This window comes from Tamandua tetradactyla, chromosome 7, assembly GCF_023851605.1.
Source record: "Tamandua tetradactyla isolate mTamTet1 chromosome 7, mTamTet1.pri, whole genome shotgun sequence".
NCBI classification, from domain to species: Eukaryota; Metazoa; Chordata; class Mammalia; order Pilosa; family Myrmecophagidae; genus Tamandua; species Tamandua tetradactyla.
Genome location: NC_135333.1, coordinates 45,185,722 through 45,201,238, shown reverse-complemented (window position 1 = coordinate 45,201,238; position 15,517 = coordinate 45,185,722). Strand labels below are relative to the sequence as shown.

Here is a 15,517-nt window from a genome sequence, read left to right as displayed (position 1 = left end):
CAGGATGCTAGCTAGCTCAGCGGCTCCGGCCCCCCAGGCCGCAGGCGGCCCTTCCGGAGCCCATTACCCGGGACCCAGCAAGCAGGTCGTCTCCTTGGGCCACTGAGAAGCTCCGCGCGAGCCTTGCCCGCGCTCCCCGCCCCTCGCCAGCCACCGGGGGTCCCCAGATCCCTACAGGGCCCCGCCCTCAGGACAGGCGGGGCTACGGGCCGCCCCGCCCACTCAGGGAGTGCCCCACCCCACCCCCTCGGTCTTTTCCCTCTCATTCGCTTGTGCTTGGGGCTGGCGTTACAGGCTGCGGTGCCCCGGAGCTCACTCCCTACCTTCACACACATGAGCCCGCACATTCCACACCAGCTCACCGGACAGATGCCAGCCCCGTGGGCGGTCGCCGTCCTCGCCCTGGCCTGGGGCACCTTCCAGAGCTCGGCCCTCCCCCGCATGGCAGAATGTGGAGTCTCTTGCTCTAAGGTGAGCCCGTGCCCCGCCCCTGCCTGTCTCTCCCCGTGGGGAGGTAGGTCCTGATCCTTCCACAGGTGGGCACGGGCCTGGCACCATCAGCATAAGAGTGAGAGGCAGAGGCAGTAGGGGGATGGGGTCTGTGCAGGGCTTGTGGGCTGGGGGTCAGGAGAAGAGTAAGTTTACTGAAGGGCTAAGTGGGGAGTTGCAGGCGGACCTCTGGGTCACCTGTGACCCGGCCCCTGAGCGAGAGCCTCTTCAGACCCACAACCTGCACCCCCAGGTGCCAGCCGAACTGTGCTGCATGGCCCCTGGGCGGGGCTTCGGGCGGTGAGCAGGCTGCACAGTGGATGCTCGGAAAATAAGCTTTGGGCTGTGGCCTCGGAGCAAAGTCCGGCACGCACCTGGGGGGGCCACGCACCTGCGGGGGTGGGGGCGCACCAGTGAGGCAAGCCCAGCGTGTCTCAGGAAGCAACCCCCAGTACTGGCCTAGGCGGGACACGGCAGAGAAAGAATCCAGGCTTGGAAGGCGTCATGGGGACAGGGACACAGTGGTGGCAGGGATAGGATGGGGCAGGGGTGGAGGAGGTGATAGGGGATGTTGGGGACAGGGGGAAGGGAGTTAGAGGACAACCGAGTGGTGGGAATGGAGGATGGTGGGGAGGGGGGACAGAAGATGGGGGTGAGGGCATAGGACCATGGGGACAGGGACAGGGGGACAGCATGATGGGATGGTGAGGAAGCAGGCAGGGGATGGGGACAGGGGATGGGGCAGAGGATGGTGGGGACACGGGATGGTGGGGAGAGGGGAAGGGGGACAGGACCCAGAAAACTCTCCCCAGCCTCCCTCCCGCTTGCCGTGTGCCCAGCACTGGGGCGAGGCTTGGCTCCTGTACTAGTTGGGGGAAACCAGCAATAAACAAAGTAGAAGTGTAGGCGGTGTTGGGGTTCTGACATTGAGGAGGAAATGAGAAAGGGCAGCGATCAACTGTGGGGTGGGTGCCTCTCCAGGTGGGGGCCAAGCTACTGCGGGAACACTTAGGGGACTGCCTCTCCTCCCTTAAGAGAAAAAGCAGCTTGATGAGGCCGAGGCTGGAGGCAGGGCTGGTCTGGACGGGCGGGGTTTCTGAATGGCCGGGGAACGGGGCATGAACATAGTCCACAGTATTTGACTTCAGCGTCTGGGCCAGTGGAGATGGTTCCTGAGATGGGGAGGTGGGGGGCGGGGGGCGGGGGGCGGGCCCCGGGGGCCGGGGGAGGAATCACTTGTGAAATGCTGGGTTTGGGGTGCCCGGTAGACTTGGAGAGCCGGTGGGAGCGGCAGGACACAGGTGCCGGCCAGGAAGAGGTCTGAGTTTGGGGAACGGGAGTGGGGGGGAGGATGGTGGGGAGGTGGCCCGGGCCTGTGACAACAGACAGGCTGAGGACTGAGCCCTGCCCCAGGGTCCCCAACAGCAGGACGTGTGATGGGGGAGGGAGAATCCTGGTGGAAGAGGGGAAGGGCAGCCTGGGGGAAGCTGTGACCAGGGAAAGAATTCTGGAGGGAAGTGGGCTGGTGGGCGTGGCTAGAGGAAGAAGAAGAAAGGTGTAGGGGTGGCCGTGGGTGGGTGAGGCCCCAGCCCCCACTGAACTCTGCCCAGACCGCCGACCCCTGCCACCGGGAGCCATGCTGTGGGAAATGGGGGAACAGGGCTGATGGAGGGCTGTTTTTAGGACTGCATATCGGGCAAATCCGAGTGAGGCGGGGATTGAGCCGGAACGCGAGAAAGCTGCGGAGGCAGCCCTAGGGAAGGGGTGGGGGGCCATGGGAGAAGCCAGGGTGAGAGGGGGACAGGCAGGGGGTACCTCTGAGGGACCCTCGCCCTGCACGACCCTCCCTACGGCCGGCACGTGCTCACGGCCCCTGCGCCAGGCAGGAATCCGTCGGCGAGGAAGACAAGCCCCCCACGGGGTCCGCAAGGAAGACAGTCGCAGGAGCGCGGCTCAGGCAGGTGCCGAGGTCAGGGCGACCCCTCCGAGGAGGGGGCAGTGGAGCAAAAGTTGAATAAAGTGGAGTGGCTGGCGCAAGTGCGCCCGGGACTGCCTTGCCACCACAGTGCCGGCCGTTCGCCCACCCTTCCCTCCCCCCCTCCCCGCCGGGTGTGACAGGTGTGGAAAGCTGAACAGTGGCCGGAACCGCGCGCCCAGCGAGATTTGAACGCGCGGCTCTGGCCGACCGCGGGGCCCCTTTCTGGAGTTCAGTGCCAAAGGGGACATCCTGGGGCCCAGCCCGGACTGGGCGTCCAGGCCCCCAGGCAGCCACCAAGCGCGGGGGAAACCCGATGGAAAACCCCGCAGCCCCTCCCCGGCCCCACCCCGGCCCCCCCTCCCGCCGGCTTCCCGGACACCAGGCGCGATGTCTTGATGGCGCTCTCTGCAGGCGCTCTGCCGTTGTTCCCTGCTGCTCGGTCGTTCTGAGTCCCTGGCCCGTCCAGTCCAGGGGTTTCCATGAGGGGTGTTGGGGGGCGTCACACCACTCAGCGGTGAGCTGCACAGAGTAGGGAGCTGAAGTGCCCCCAGGTCCACCAGGCAGCAGTGGGGCCAGAGCAGCTGCCGTCAGCCCCCAGTCCACCCCTCTGCTGTGTGGCCTCTCAGGGCTCTCTTTCCCTTGAGCCCCAAGGACATGGGGGAAGTGGGGGAGAGACCCGGGCCACCAGCCCTCCTCTGGCACCTTCTCAGCTATCTCCCCATCCCCACCCCCATCCCACCACATTCGGGAGAGAGCATCTGGGATGGGCTCAGCTCCTTCTGTCTGGACAGAGCCCTCCTGCAGCTGCCCCTGGTCAGGGGCTCCGGGCTGTGCCCCTCACCCAGCCGCAGGGGTCAGGACTCAAAGGTGTCAGCTCCCGTCTGGGTCCTCAGACTCGGCCGGCCTGGAGACCGAGGTGGAGGGCAGCACCACCGAATTCTGGCAGAAGTCATTATCAGAATCAAAGTAAGGGGTGGGGAGGCCAGAGGCAAAGGGCATGCTAGAGTGGATCTTGGAGCAGAAACGGGCTTTATCAAGGCAAGCCTGGGGTCACAAGGCGCCCTTTGGGTCCCTGGTTTTACCCATACTCCTACGAGATGGTATAAGGTTGCTGGGGTACACAGGTGTTGGTCCTGTCTTTGCAACTCTTCTATGAGTCAAAGTTACTCCAAAACCAAAAGTTATTTAAGATGGGGGCAGAGGTGTAACCGCCCAGTAGTAGCTACTCCTCAAACTCTGGAAACAGAAATGGGCCCACCTTCCCTTTTTCCATTTTTCTGCCTGGGCTGCTGGGAGCAAGTCCCCAAGTCCCACCAGAGACTAAGGGGCAGTATGGGGCCGGACAACGGGGGCCAGGTAGCTGCGCTGACCCTCTGGCTTCTCACTCCCTGTTGTTGTTCTGTCCCCAGGGCTTCATCTGCAAGAGCCGCATGAACAGTGAGTACACCCGGGCTGGGTGGGGGTGGGGGGACAGGCTTCACCCACGGCCACCAGGCCTGCCAGGGGCACCTGTCCCCTTGCACCAGGCAGATCCGCCTGCAGGGCCCCAAGCAGTTTGGGCCTGCCCACTCATGGCGTTGGCCTCCCTTGAGCAAACAGGCTCCCTGACTTTCTCCCAGAAGTGGGTTTGCTGGGTGTAGGAGCCGCATGTTTTCTACTTTATTGGACAAAGCTACACTGGTTTCTGAAGGGGCTGCACCAACTTACATTCCCACCAGCCACATGTGCAAGTCCCATTTCCTCTAAAAAAATCTTTTCATTTATGCCCAATGCAAAAGGACCTCATGGATTATTAGTTTTTTTAATCAACTTTACTATCTCTGTAAACATTGTATATGTTTATTAAAGGAATATAAGTGTGGCAGAAAATTTAAGGAAGAAAGTTCAAATAAAACTCCAAACCCTCTAATAGAAGTAAGAATTATTTACATTAGGTAAATATTGTTCTAGACATTTGTAGGTAAAGATACAGTTAGTAGGATAAACCAATAAAAATAATTTTATGAAATGAAAGTAAGGGTGCACATGTGGTTCAGTTGTTCAGTGGTAGAATGCTTGGCTTCCATGCAGGAGACCCGGGTTTGATTCCCAGACCAAGCACTTTTAAAAAAATGAAAGTACCCTGTATTTTATTTAATTTTATTTAAACCTAAAAGAAAAAATAAATTTAAAAATTGCTCAACTTGAATGAAATGTTTCTCCACTCGAAATGTTTCTTCTCGAGCAGAGTTGCTCTTTGCTCAAGGAGCCCCCCCAAGTTGAGAAAAGAGAGTATGCAAAACATGGAATGGGAGGCTGTGTCTTCCAGTCTTGGCATGTCCATTTGGGATACTGTGGGCTGACCGTCTTCCCTGGGCCAGGAGCTAGGGCCCTCTCCACTGCCCTGGGTTATCCATTGTGCTGTTGGTGTGAGATTGACCAACCATTTGGTGGTTGTGTTATTTAATGAAGTCAGATTGAGTCACCAGTATTCTGCTCCAGGGCTCTCCCCTGTCTGCTGTTTTATACGTGAGCCATGCCTTGTCTGATGGTGCTGCCCCCGAGTTACATGTTCTTTCTCTGCCCTCACCCTCATCAACATCACCATGTTGGATGCTTCAGGAGTCCTTCCACTGTCTCTGACCTGCCATTGCTTCTCCACCCAGCATGCTGCATCCCAGCATGCTCTGTCAATCCACAGATTTGGTTCCTTCATAATTTCAGGGACATTTTGTTGAATTATGTCTTTGAATGTTTTTGTGCATTCCCTGCATTAATGATTTCAATTCTTTTTATTTGATTTTGTCTGTGTTCCATTATCTGGTAGTATCTATGGTTCCATTAATCTCTTGTCCTGTTTACCTGCTTTTACTGTGATTATCTGAGCCATTCTAAGCCAGCAACTTAATTTTCAGCCCCATTCTCTATGCTGCTAATGTAGCTATGTATTCTATGATGGCATTGTTTGGGTCCTCAATTTGTTTCTTGGTTTGGCAGTCCTTTCTGATTATGTTGCTATTTGGCCATTTCTCTCTGAGTCCTTATTTTTTTAGTCTGTGTTCTTAATAAGATGTTCTACAACTGGAAGCAAGTGCAGGGTATTTCCTACTATTTATCTTTCCCTTAGGTTACATTTTTTTCTATCCCTTGTACTTCAGTGCATCTCGAGTTCTGTGTTCCTTTCTTCTTCCAACCAAAGCAGCAAGAGGAAGGCATGTGTTATGTACAAGGGAGTCCCAATTAGATTCTGTATAGATGTCTCATCAGAAACCATGGAGGCAGAAGATAGTGGGTTGAAATACTGAAAGTGCTGAACAAAAATAGCCAAGAATTTTGTATCTGGTGAGGCTTTCTTTCAAAAATGAGGGAGAGAAATGACATATCAGATAAAGGTCTAGTATCCAGAATTTATAAAGAGATTGTCCAACTCAACAACAAAAAGACAGCCAACCCAATTACAAAATGGGAAAAAGACTTGAACAGACACTTCTCAGAAGAGGAAATACAAATGGCCAAAAGGCACATGAAGAGATGCTCAATGTCCCTGGCCATTAGAGAAATGCAAATCAAAACCACAATGAGATATCATCTCACACCCACCAGAATGGCCATTATCAACAAAACAGAAAATGACAAGTGCTGGAAAGGATGCGGAGAAAGAGGCACACTTATCCACTGTTGGTGGGAATGTCAAATGGTGCAACCACTGTGGAAGGCAGTTTGGCGGTTCCTCAAAAAGCTGAATATAGAATTGCCATACGACCCAACAATACCATTGCTGGGAATCTACTCAAAGGACTTAAGGGCAAAGACACAAACGGACATTTGCACACCAATGTTTATAGCAGCGTTATTTACAATTGCAAAGAGATGGAAACAGCCAAAATGTCCATCAACAGAAGAATGGCTAAATAAACTGTGGTATATACATACGATGGAATATTATGCAGCTTTAAGACAGGATAAACTTATGAAGCATGTAATAACATGGATGGACCTAGAGAACATTATGCTGAGTGAGTCTAGCCAAAAACTAAAGGACAAATACTGTATGGTCCCACTGATGTGAACCGACATTCGAGAATAAACTTGGAATATGTCATTGGTAACAGAGTCCAGCAGGAGTTAGAAACAGGGTAAGATAATAGGTGATTGGAGCTGAAGGGATACAGACTGTGCAACAGGACTAGATACAAAAACTCAAAAATGGACAGCACAATAATACCTAATTGTAAAGTAATCATGTTAAAACACTGAATGAAGCTGCATCTGAGCTATAGGTTTTTTTTTTTTTTGTCTGTCTGTTTGTTTGTCTTTTTTTTGTACTATTATTATTATTTTTATTTTTTCTCTATATTAACATTCTATATCTTTTTCTGTTGTTTTGCTAGTTCTTCTTCTAAATCGATGCAAATGTACTAAGAAATGATGATCATGCATCTATGTGATGATATTAAGAATTACTGATTGCATATGTAGAATGGAATGATTTCTAAATGTTGGGTTAATTTCTTTTTTTCTTTAATTAATAAAAAAAATTAGGGGGAACAAATGTTAAAATAAATTTAGTAGATTGAAAAAAAAAATGAGGGAGAGATTAAGACATTATCTTAAAAGGTGAAGGAGTTCCTCACCACTAGCCCTGCCTTACAAGCAATGCTGAAGACAGTTTTTCAGCCTGAAAGAAAAAGGCACTAGACAGTGATTCAAAGTGGTATGAAGGAACAATAGCCTGTGGTTACGGTCAACATTTGGGTAATTATAAACACTAGTATTGTTGTCGTGTATTGTTTGGTATTTAATTTCGTTCTTCCTACAGGTGCTAAAATGCAAATTCATGAGAAGAAGTGATAAATCTATGTTCTGGACATACAGTATACAAAGATATAAGTAGTAATATGTACAAAAGCAAAGGCAGGGAACAGAGGGGTATAGGAAATGTATATGTGGCATGCTACTGAAGTTAAATTTGAATCAAACCAGATATGATTGTTATATATTTATATATTGTTATATATTTAGAATGTTACATTTTAACCCCATGATAACCACAAGGAAAATAGATGAAAAATTTATCCAGATAGAAATGAAAAGGCACTCAATATGGTACAAAACAAATAATCAATTAAATTAAAAAGTAGGCATTAATGGAAAAATTGAAAGACAAAAAGGTATAAGTCAGACAAAGGCTAACTATTAAAATGGCAGAAAGTCCTACATTATCAGTAGGGACTTGTTTGCTAGCTGCTGGAATGCAACACACCACAGATGGATTGGCTTTTAATAAAAGGAGATTTATTTCGTTAGCTCTTCAGAGGAAAGGCAGCTAACTTTCATCCGAGATTCTTTCTTATGTGGGAAGGCACAGGATGATCTCTGCTGGCCTTCTCTCCAGGCCTCTGGGTTCCAATAACTTTCCCTGGGGTGATTTCTTTCTGCATCTCCAAAGCCTGGGCTGAGCTGCTAGTGCTGAGATGAGGTATGCTGAGCTGCTTAGGCTGTGTAGGTTGAGCTCTCTCATTTAAGTAGCAGCCAATTAAATCAAACGTCATTCATTGCAGCAGGCACACCTAGCTGACTGCAGGTGTAATCAGCAACATATGAGGTTCATGTACCATTAGCTCATGTCCACAGCAACAGAACTAGGTGCCTTCACCTGGCCCAGTTGACAACTGAATCTAACTACCACACATACCATACCCTTACTCCTCCCTCTCATTGACACTAGTATTTCCATCTACCTAATCTGTTTTAACCGTTGTTTCCCCTATAATGTGTCCCCTTTTAAAGAACTCCGATAAACTAATCAAGACCCACCTTGAATGGGTGGAGTCACATCTCCATCTAATCAAAAGGCCACACCCACAAATTGAGTGTGTCATATCTCCATGGAAACAATCCAGCTGTAGCCTCCTACCCTAAACAATAGGTCTGGCCCCACAAGATTGGATCAGGATTAAAACATGGCTTTTCTGGGACACAAAGCCCAAAGAGGAAGTAGGGCATGAGTTGTTTTTTTATTGTTTTGGCTCTGGAGGATTCCCCCACATAATTTTATCAGGGTTGCTCTCCTGTGACCTATCATTCACACCCAGTTCAGTTGTTTGTTCTTCCTGTCCTTGACCCCACCCAGACTTTTCCTATTGTGGGTAACTATTCCTGGACTATCCTTTGACTCACAAATATCTTCCCCCACCCTATCCTTTTTTAACCCTGTTTAGAATATCTAGTGCTGTACAGAAGTTTTTAATTTTAATTTAATTTTAATTTTAATGTAATTTTAATGTACATTAAAGATGTAATCCATCTTTAATGGATTTTGTGAATTTTAAGTATCTTTTAAGACTGTCTTCCCTATCCTGAGATCATGAAGATTTTCTCCCTATATTTCCTTCTAAATGTTTTAGAGTTTTTCACATTTAGGTCTTTAATTTGTCTAGGGTTTATTTCTAGGTAGAATGTCAGGTAGCTCTCCAATGTTAACTTTTCTACCTGGAAATCTAGTTATGGCCACAACCCTCAGTACTTAGTTTATGCCCCCCTCCACAGGTGCCTGCCTTCCACGTACACTGTGGCTGGTTTCCTGGCCCCTGTTTCTGAGCCAGTATCACACCCTCTCAGTCATTATAAAGCTGTGCTATTATTGAGGGAGTGACTCCCCCTCATTGTTCCTTTTTTTTTTCCTTCTTCACATTTCTTCTTCTTCCATCGTCAACAGGAAGATGGTGGTGACAGTGACAGCACAGGTGTTGGACTTTCCTGAACCCTCAGGTACAAACAGAGCAATTAGAGGGTAAAGCGGGAAAATGCACATCCTTGATGACCAAGCTAGGAGCAACCCCCAAAAGCCTGAGACGCAGGCCCAGGAGGATGAAGCAGAAGGAGGCCCAAGGAGTCTGGCAGACACACAACCAGAAGAACCCAACATGGACCATGAGTATCCATGAGAAGTGGGCAGCCAGCCTGAGAAGAGAATGGGTGAGGAGGGGAGGCTGGCAGGGAGGTTTCCGGGCCAGGACTTGCCTGGCCCAGTGACTGAGAACTGGCCTCCCTGTGAGCAGACCCCACACGGTGAGTCACAGTGGAGCAGAACCAGGACAACAGAGCCAAAGGAAGGAGGAGGTGCCAAGCCAGTAGAAGAGAGAGGACACAAGAGATGTGGAAAAGCAATCCATGCTATTTTAAAATACTGCAGAAAGAGCAGTAGAGGGAGGTTCATGAAGTTAGTAAAGTATTCCAAAAAGCACAGGAAAACAAAATTCCCATAAACACAAGCAACAGAATCATATGAAGGACAAATCCCATACAAATTTATGACAGAGTAAAGAATAAGGAATGCCAAGCCGTGCATGTGCGGCAACAACATGACAGCCCCGCTGCCCACCATCGTGCTTGCCACCCGCAAGGCCACAGCGGCAGTTGTTTTTCTTCATGGATTGGGAGACACACGGCATGGATGGGCAGAAGCCTTGGCAGGTATCAGAAGTTCATATATCAAATATATATGCCCGCATGCACCGGTTATGCCTGATACAATTAAACATGAATATGAGTATGCCTTCTTGGTTTGATATTATTGGGCTTTCGCCCAATTCACAGGAGGATTAACCTGGAATCAAGCAGGCAGCAGAAAACGTCAAAACTTTGATAGACCAAGAGGTAAAGAATGGAATTCCTTCTAACAAGATTGTTTTGGGAGGATTTTCCCAGGGAGGAGCTTTATCTTTATATACTTGTTCTAGTTTGCTAGCTGCCAGAATGCAATATACCAGAAATGGAATGGCTTTTAAAAGGGGAATTTAATGAGTTGCTAGTTTACAGTTCTAAGGCTGAGAAAATATCCCAATTAAAACAAGCCTATAGAAATGTCCAATCAAAGGCATCCAGGGAAAGATACCTTGGTTCAAGAAGGTCAATGAAGTTTAGGGTCTCTCTCTCAAGTGAGGCACATGGCGAACACAGTCAGAGTTTCTCTCTCATCTGGAAGGGCACGTGGCAAACACTCTGTCATCTGCTAGCTTGTTCTCCTGGCTTCCCATTTCATGAAGCTCCCCAGGAGACATTTTCCTTCTTCATCTCCAAAGGTCACTGGCTGGTGGACTCTGCTTCTCGTGGCTATGTCTTTCTGCTCTGCTCTCTCTGAATCTCTTTTATTCTCCAAAATGTTTCCTCTTTTATAGGACTCCAGAAACTTATCAAGACCCACCCAAATGGATGGAGACATGTCATCACCTAATCCATCTTAACAACCACTCTTGATTAAATCACATGTCCAGGGAGATGATCTGATTACTGTTTCAAACCTACAGCATTGAATAGGGATTATTCTGCCTTTACGACAGGGATTTTGATTAAAACACGGCTTTTCTAGGGGGCATACATCCTTTCAAACCAGCACAATACTGCTCTTACCACGCAGCAGAAACTGGCAGGTGTTGTTACACTTAGTTGCTAGTTTCCACTTCGGGCTTCATTTCCACAGGGTCCTATCAGTGGTGCTAATAAAGATACATCTATCCTCCGGTGCCGTGGAGATTGCAACCCTTTAGTTCCCCTAATGTTTGGTTCTCTTACTGCTGAAAAGTTAAAAATATTGGTAAATCCAGCCAATATAACCTTCAGAACCTATGAGGGCTAGATGCACAGTTCATGTCACCAGGAAATGATAGATATCAAGCAATTCATTGATCAAGTCCTACCATCAGTTGATTGGCATTACTAAGAGGACTTGGGTAGAAGGACACCAGCATCATTGTAGTAGAGTAAAAACTTTTAATGTGCCCAATCCTGAAACTTCTTGTTTGCAGTGTTAGAATGTTTTGCAAATACATACCAATGATACAGACTAAATAATGTCTCCTCATGGTAAATGTACTTTCCTTTAAGTTTCTATACATATATTTGTATAATGTGATCCCAGAGTAATACTAATAATAAAATAGGTGAAGTAGCTGGCTTTTTCCCAAATGTGATTCAGAAAAATAATAAAATACTGCAACCAGAATATTTATTACATCATTGGGAAATTATTATTCTGCTTAATGAAAATTTGTTTTTGTATAAATGAGCAGTTAAGATATAAATGATTTAAGTGCACTGTGACTTAGACTATGGATTTATTCCAAAATTACCTAGTCACTATACAATGGCCATATTTTTATATATGTATTCATATATACATAATAATTATAATACAAAATAATGAGATGGTATATTATTCCTAATAATAGGGATAATACTTTGAAGTGTGAATGAAAATAATATTATTGCTCTCCTCAATTAATGGCCCTTTTATTTGGGGATTTCCTATCATTTCCATTTAACATTCTTTTCTCCTTTCTAGAAAAGACATGTTCTTTTATTATCCTTCAGAGGAGACCAAATATTGCTTCCCTGCCATAGACATCTGGTGTTAGTAAATGCTGTAATTTGACATTTAAATCTCAGACACATAGTATTTATGATATATTTATACTTAATGAAACCAGGCATCACTTAAAACTTCTGCACTGCTTATTTCTTCAACTGTATCTTAGTCCAAATTTAGACTTATTAGAATCTTTAGTTTAGGGAACAGGAATATTTCTGTGATTTTAACCCTTATGCACTTAATTGGAAGAGTGATTAGATCATACTTTAGTATGTTCTGAAATATTTAAGACTTGATCTTAAAAATTGTAATTTCTGGGTGGGCCGCGGTGGCTCAGCGGGCAAAGTGCTTGCCTGCTATGCCGGAGGACCTCGGTTCGATTCCCGGCCCCAGCCCATGTAACAAAAACGGAGAAACAGAATACAATAAAACAAGAAAATGTTTAAAAATGTTTCCCTTTCTTCCTTCCTTCCTTCCTTCTATCCTTCCTTCCTTCTCTCTGTCTTTCCTTAAAAAAAAAAAAAAAAAAAAAAAAAATTGTAATTTCTAAGATGATGTGGCTTAAGATGATTCTTCTTGTCACATGGAGTTTAAGTTTACTAATTTTGTACATGTTTGAAACCAACTACAAAGGAAAATTAGAATCTTTCAGAAAATTTTGCTTTATTTTTATCTGCCAATGAACTTTGAAATTTTGACTTTAGTCAAATGAGTTCATAAATTAGTTTTTGTACAAGCATAAAAATAGCAATCTTTTGATTTTATATGGTCAGTATTTTCAGAGTACTGGTAAAAATTATTTGAAAACAAATTTCTGGGTAAAAAAGGTTAGTCAGAACTTGATACACATAGTATAATTACCACACAATTTAATATTTAATTGAAGTGTATGCTTGGTATTTTTGAATTGCTAATTTTGGGGCTGTATTCCAACTAATCAAAACAATGAAGGGATTGCATCTGTATAAATGGGTGCTAATTGATAATGGAAATAGTTCAGCAGTGTACAGTATAGAATGTTAATAATTAAGCCATATGTTTATGTCTGAATTTAAAATTTTTAAACAATCATTTACAAATGCATTGTCTTCTACTTTGAAGAATATAAACAATTATATTCAGTTATATAAATCAGTGCCTTATTTATGGTAAGATATCTTATTCCATTGAAAAGTTTTGCTGTAGTGTGGGAAAATGTAAATCTTCTTCATGGTTTCTATCAATGTGAAATAAAATTTAATTCTGAAAAAAAAAAAGAATAAGGAACAGAATAATATCCCTACAGAAATTGAAGTGCACCTAAAAGGCATGTAAGAAAAAACCAAAACTGTAACATTTCATTGCAAAACAACTTAAAATACTCAGGAAAATGATACAAGACATTAAAGAACAAAATTATTCTAATTAGAAATACTCAGAAATTAGGTTTCAGAACTAAGAACTAGAAAGAAAGTGGAGAATCCTTTTAGAAAGGAAGACAAAATTAGAAGACTACAGAGTGGAAAAGCCCAATCCCAAGTACCTTAAGAGAAACAGAAGATGAGAAGGAGGAAATTTTTTTAAAGTAAAAAAATTTTAAATGATGTAAGAGAAAGTGATAACTGTCTAAGACAGGCAAAGGAATATCCAAATAACAAATAATAGGGGACCCTGAAGACAAAAACCAAACAACTTAACAAATATTAAGAACTATTTGCCAAGAAAACTTTTCAAGATAAAATTTTTTTGAAACTACATATTGAAAGGACAAACTATGTATCTGAGGATATCACCAAAACATATTCTAGTAAAATTACTGAATTGTAAAGAAAAATAAAAATTATCTTGAGTATCCTATGCACAAAAAAAACCATGCAACTTATAGAAAAATAAAAGTATATTATCATCAGTCTCTTCAACAGCAACATTTTTATGCTGGAAGAAAGTGGATGGCAAAACTGACCTTCAAGGATCAAGGACACAACGTGCAAGAACTCAGAGCACATTGTCCCCGTGGGCTCATCTTGAGGAATCTACCAGAGAGCAAGCTTCAGGCAACCAGAATGACTAAGAGACATCAATGTAAGAACTGGTGGTGAGACTGAAACGTCTGATTTTTGTAAAACCAAGACTAAAGGTTGGCTAAAGGAGAGACAGTGTGGTATGCAATAGCTGTGTGCTTTGACAATGGAGGTATGGGCCAGCAATAAAAATGGGAAGAGCACCTGCCAAGAGGTGTTTTTATTGTTTCTGGCCATTATTTTTGTTCATGTTGGACTAGCACTGAGACTTGTTATGTGGAACACAGCAAATGAGTAATTATGACAAATTTTAATTGTATTACCCCCCGTGTCTTTGAGAATCAAGATTCTCAGCATGGAAGAAAGGAGATGTGGCTGCCATCATGAAATGGTTAGGCACAACCTTTATTTTGACTTGGAAATATAAGTATAAGCTCTACCCACAGAAAATTCTAGAACCAGTGACTAACTCAGCAAGAGTCTCCCCTTTCCCACTAAAAGAAACCAGGCAGGGCATTTTGGAGAAAGGGTCAGTCCCCAGTCTGAGGCAGAAGATGCACAGGAAGGGGCTGGACCACCCTGTCACACCAGCAGGCAACATCAAAGACGGGGAACCTGTCAGGGGACTCAGGAGCCCCTTGAGGGATCTCACACTAGCCAAAGGGGACATATGTGAGCCTCACAAAAGAATAAGAATTGCAATGAATCGCAACCCATGTTTAAAACCATGAGTTCCTAGTGATGTATCTCAAAAATAAAAATAAACGAATTGTTCATCCCCTTTGAATACAGGGAAACAATTCATTATCTTGAAAACTGTAAATAAAAGAATCACGCCTTGATTCTGCTCTCCCTCTGTGAACTCCACCTCTAAGAAACTAAGACCAGATGAGAAGCATCTCACAAAACTATGCCAGCTAAGAAATGAAAACAAAGGATAGAATTAGAGTGTGACCATTTTGCATCCCCAATGAACTGAGCACCAGAGACTGCTAACATCAGCAAAGAGAAGCAAGCAGACACATGCACCCTGTGAGAGCGCCCAACTCCACCTCTCCTGCCAAAGGACCCAACTCCGACAGTGATCAAGCCACTGGGTCCCACTGCCCATTTGCCAGAAATATAGAGGACAGAAGAAAGTGTTGCAATGCACCCTGAGGAAAGCAAAATCCAGGCCACGGGACACTCAGCTGGTCAAAGAGCCTGGCTTCTTCAACAAAACATCTGTAAGGAAAAGAAAGAGCAAGAAAAAAAGCTTGCAGAAGAAAAGAGACCTAATGAATATATCAAGTTTTTAAAAATGGGCAGGACCAAACTATCGTGTCTGGAGAAGCCTATTTGAATGATAAAACTATAGAGAAATGCAAAGAAGTAACTGCTATAAAAATAAGAGTTGTAGTTGTTCTTGGAATAAGGAAGGAGCTAAAATTGGGACTGGCTACATGGAAAGGCAGTCTGGGTGTTTGCTCCAAGATGATTCACCAAGCCACACATTTCTCTTGTGTGATTTTCTATGTCTTCATTTTATTTTTCACAATAAAAAGATTTAAAAAGAATCTTAGTATTTTGTATACTGTTTCCTGAATTTTAGTAGGCATTCCATTGGAATTGCATTGCATTTGTTGATCAATTTGGGACAGGAATGACACCTTAACAAAGTTGAATCTTCCAACCATGACCATGGTATGCCTCTCCATTTAG

The 15,517-nt window shown here is 45.1% G+C and overlaps 1 protein-coding gene and 1 pseudogene across 1 annotated transcript in view; both read left to right on the top strand.

The window, feature by feature from the left end:
• Window positions 1–292: 292 nt before the first annotated feature.
• IL17REL (interleukin 17 receptor E like) overlaps window positions 293–15,517 on the top strand; it is a 45,637-nt gene continuing 30,412 nt past the window's right edge. The window contains exons 1-2 of the mRNA XM_077168192.1: window positions 293–471; window positions 3,877–3,904. Of these exons, the coding sequence (XP_077024307.1) occupies window positions 334–471; window positions 3,877–3,904 (166 nt within the window). The 5' untranslated portion in view covers window positions 293–333. The remainder of the gene's footprint in view (window positions 472–3,876; window positions 3,905–15,517) is intronic.
• Window positions 9,796–11,449, top strand: LOC143689631 (acyl-protein thioesterase 1-like; annotated as a pseudogene).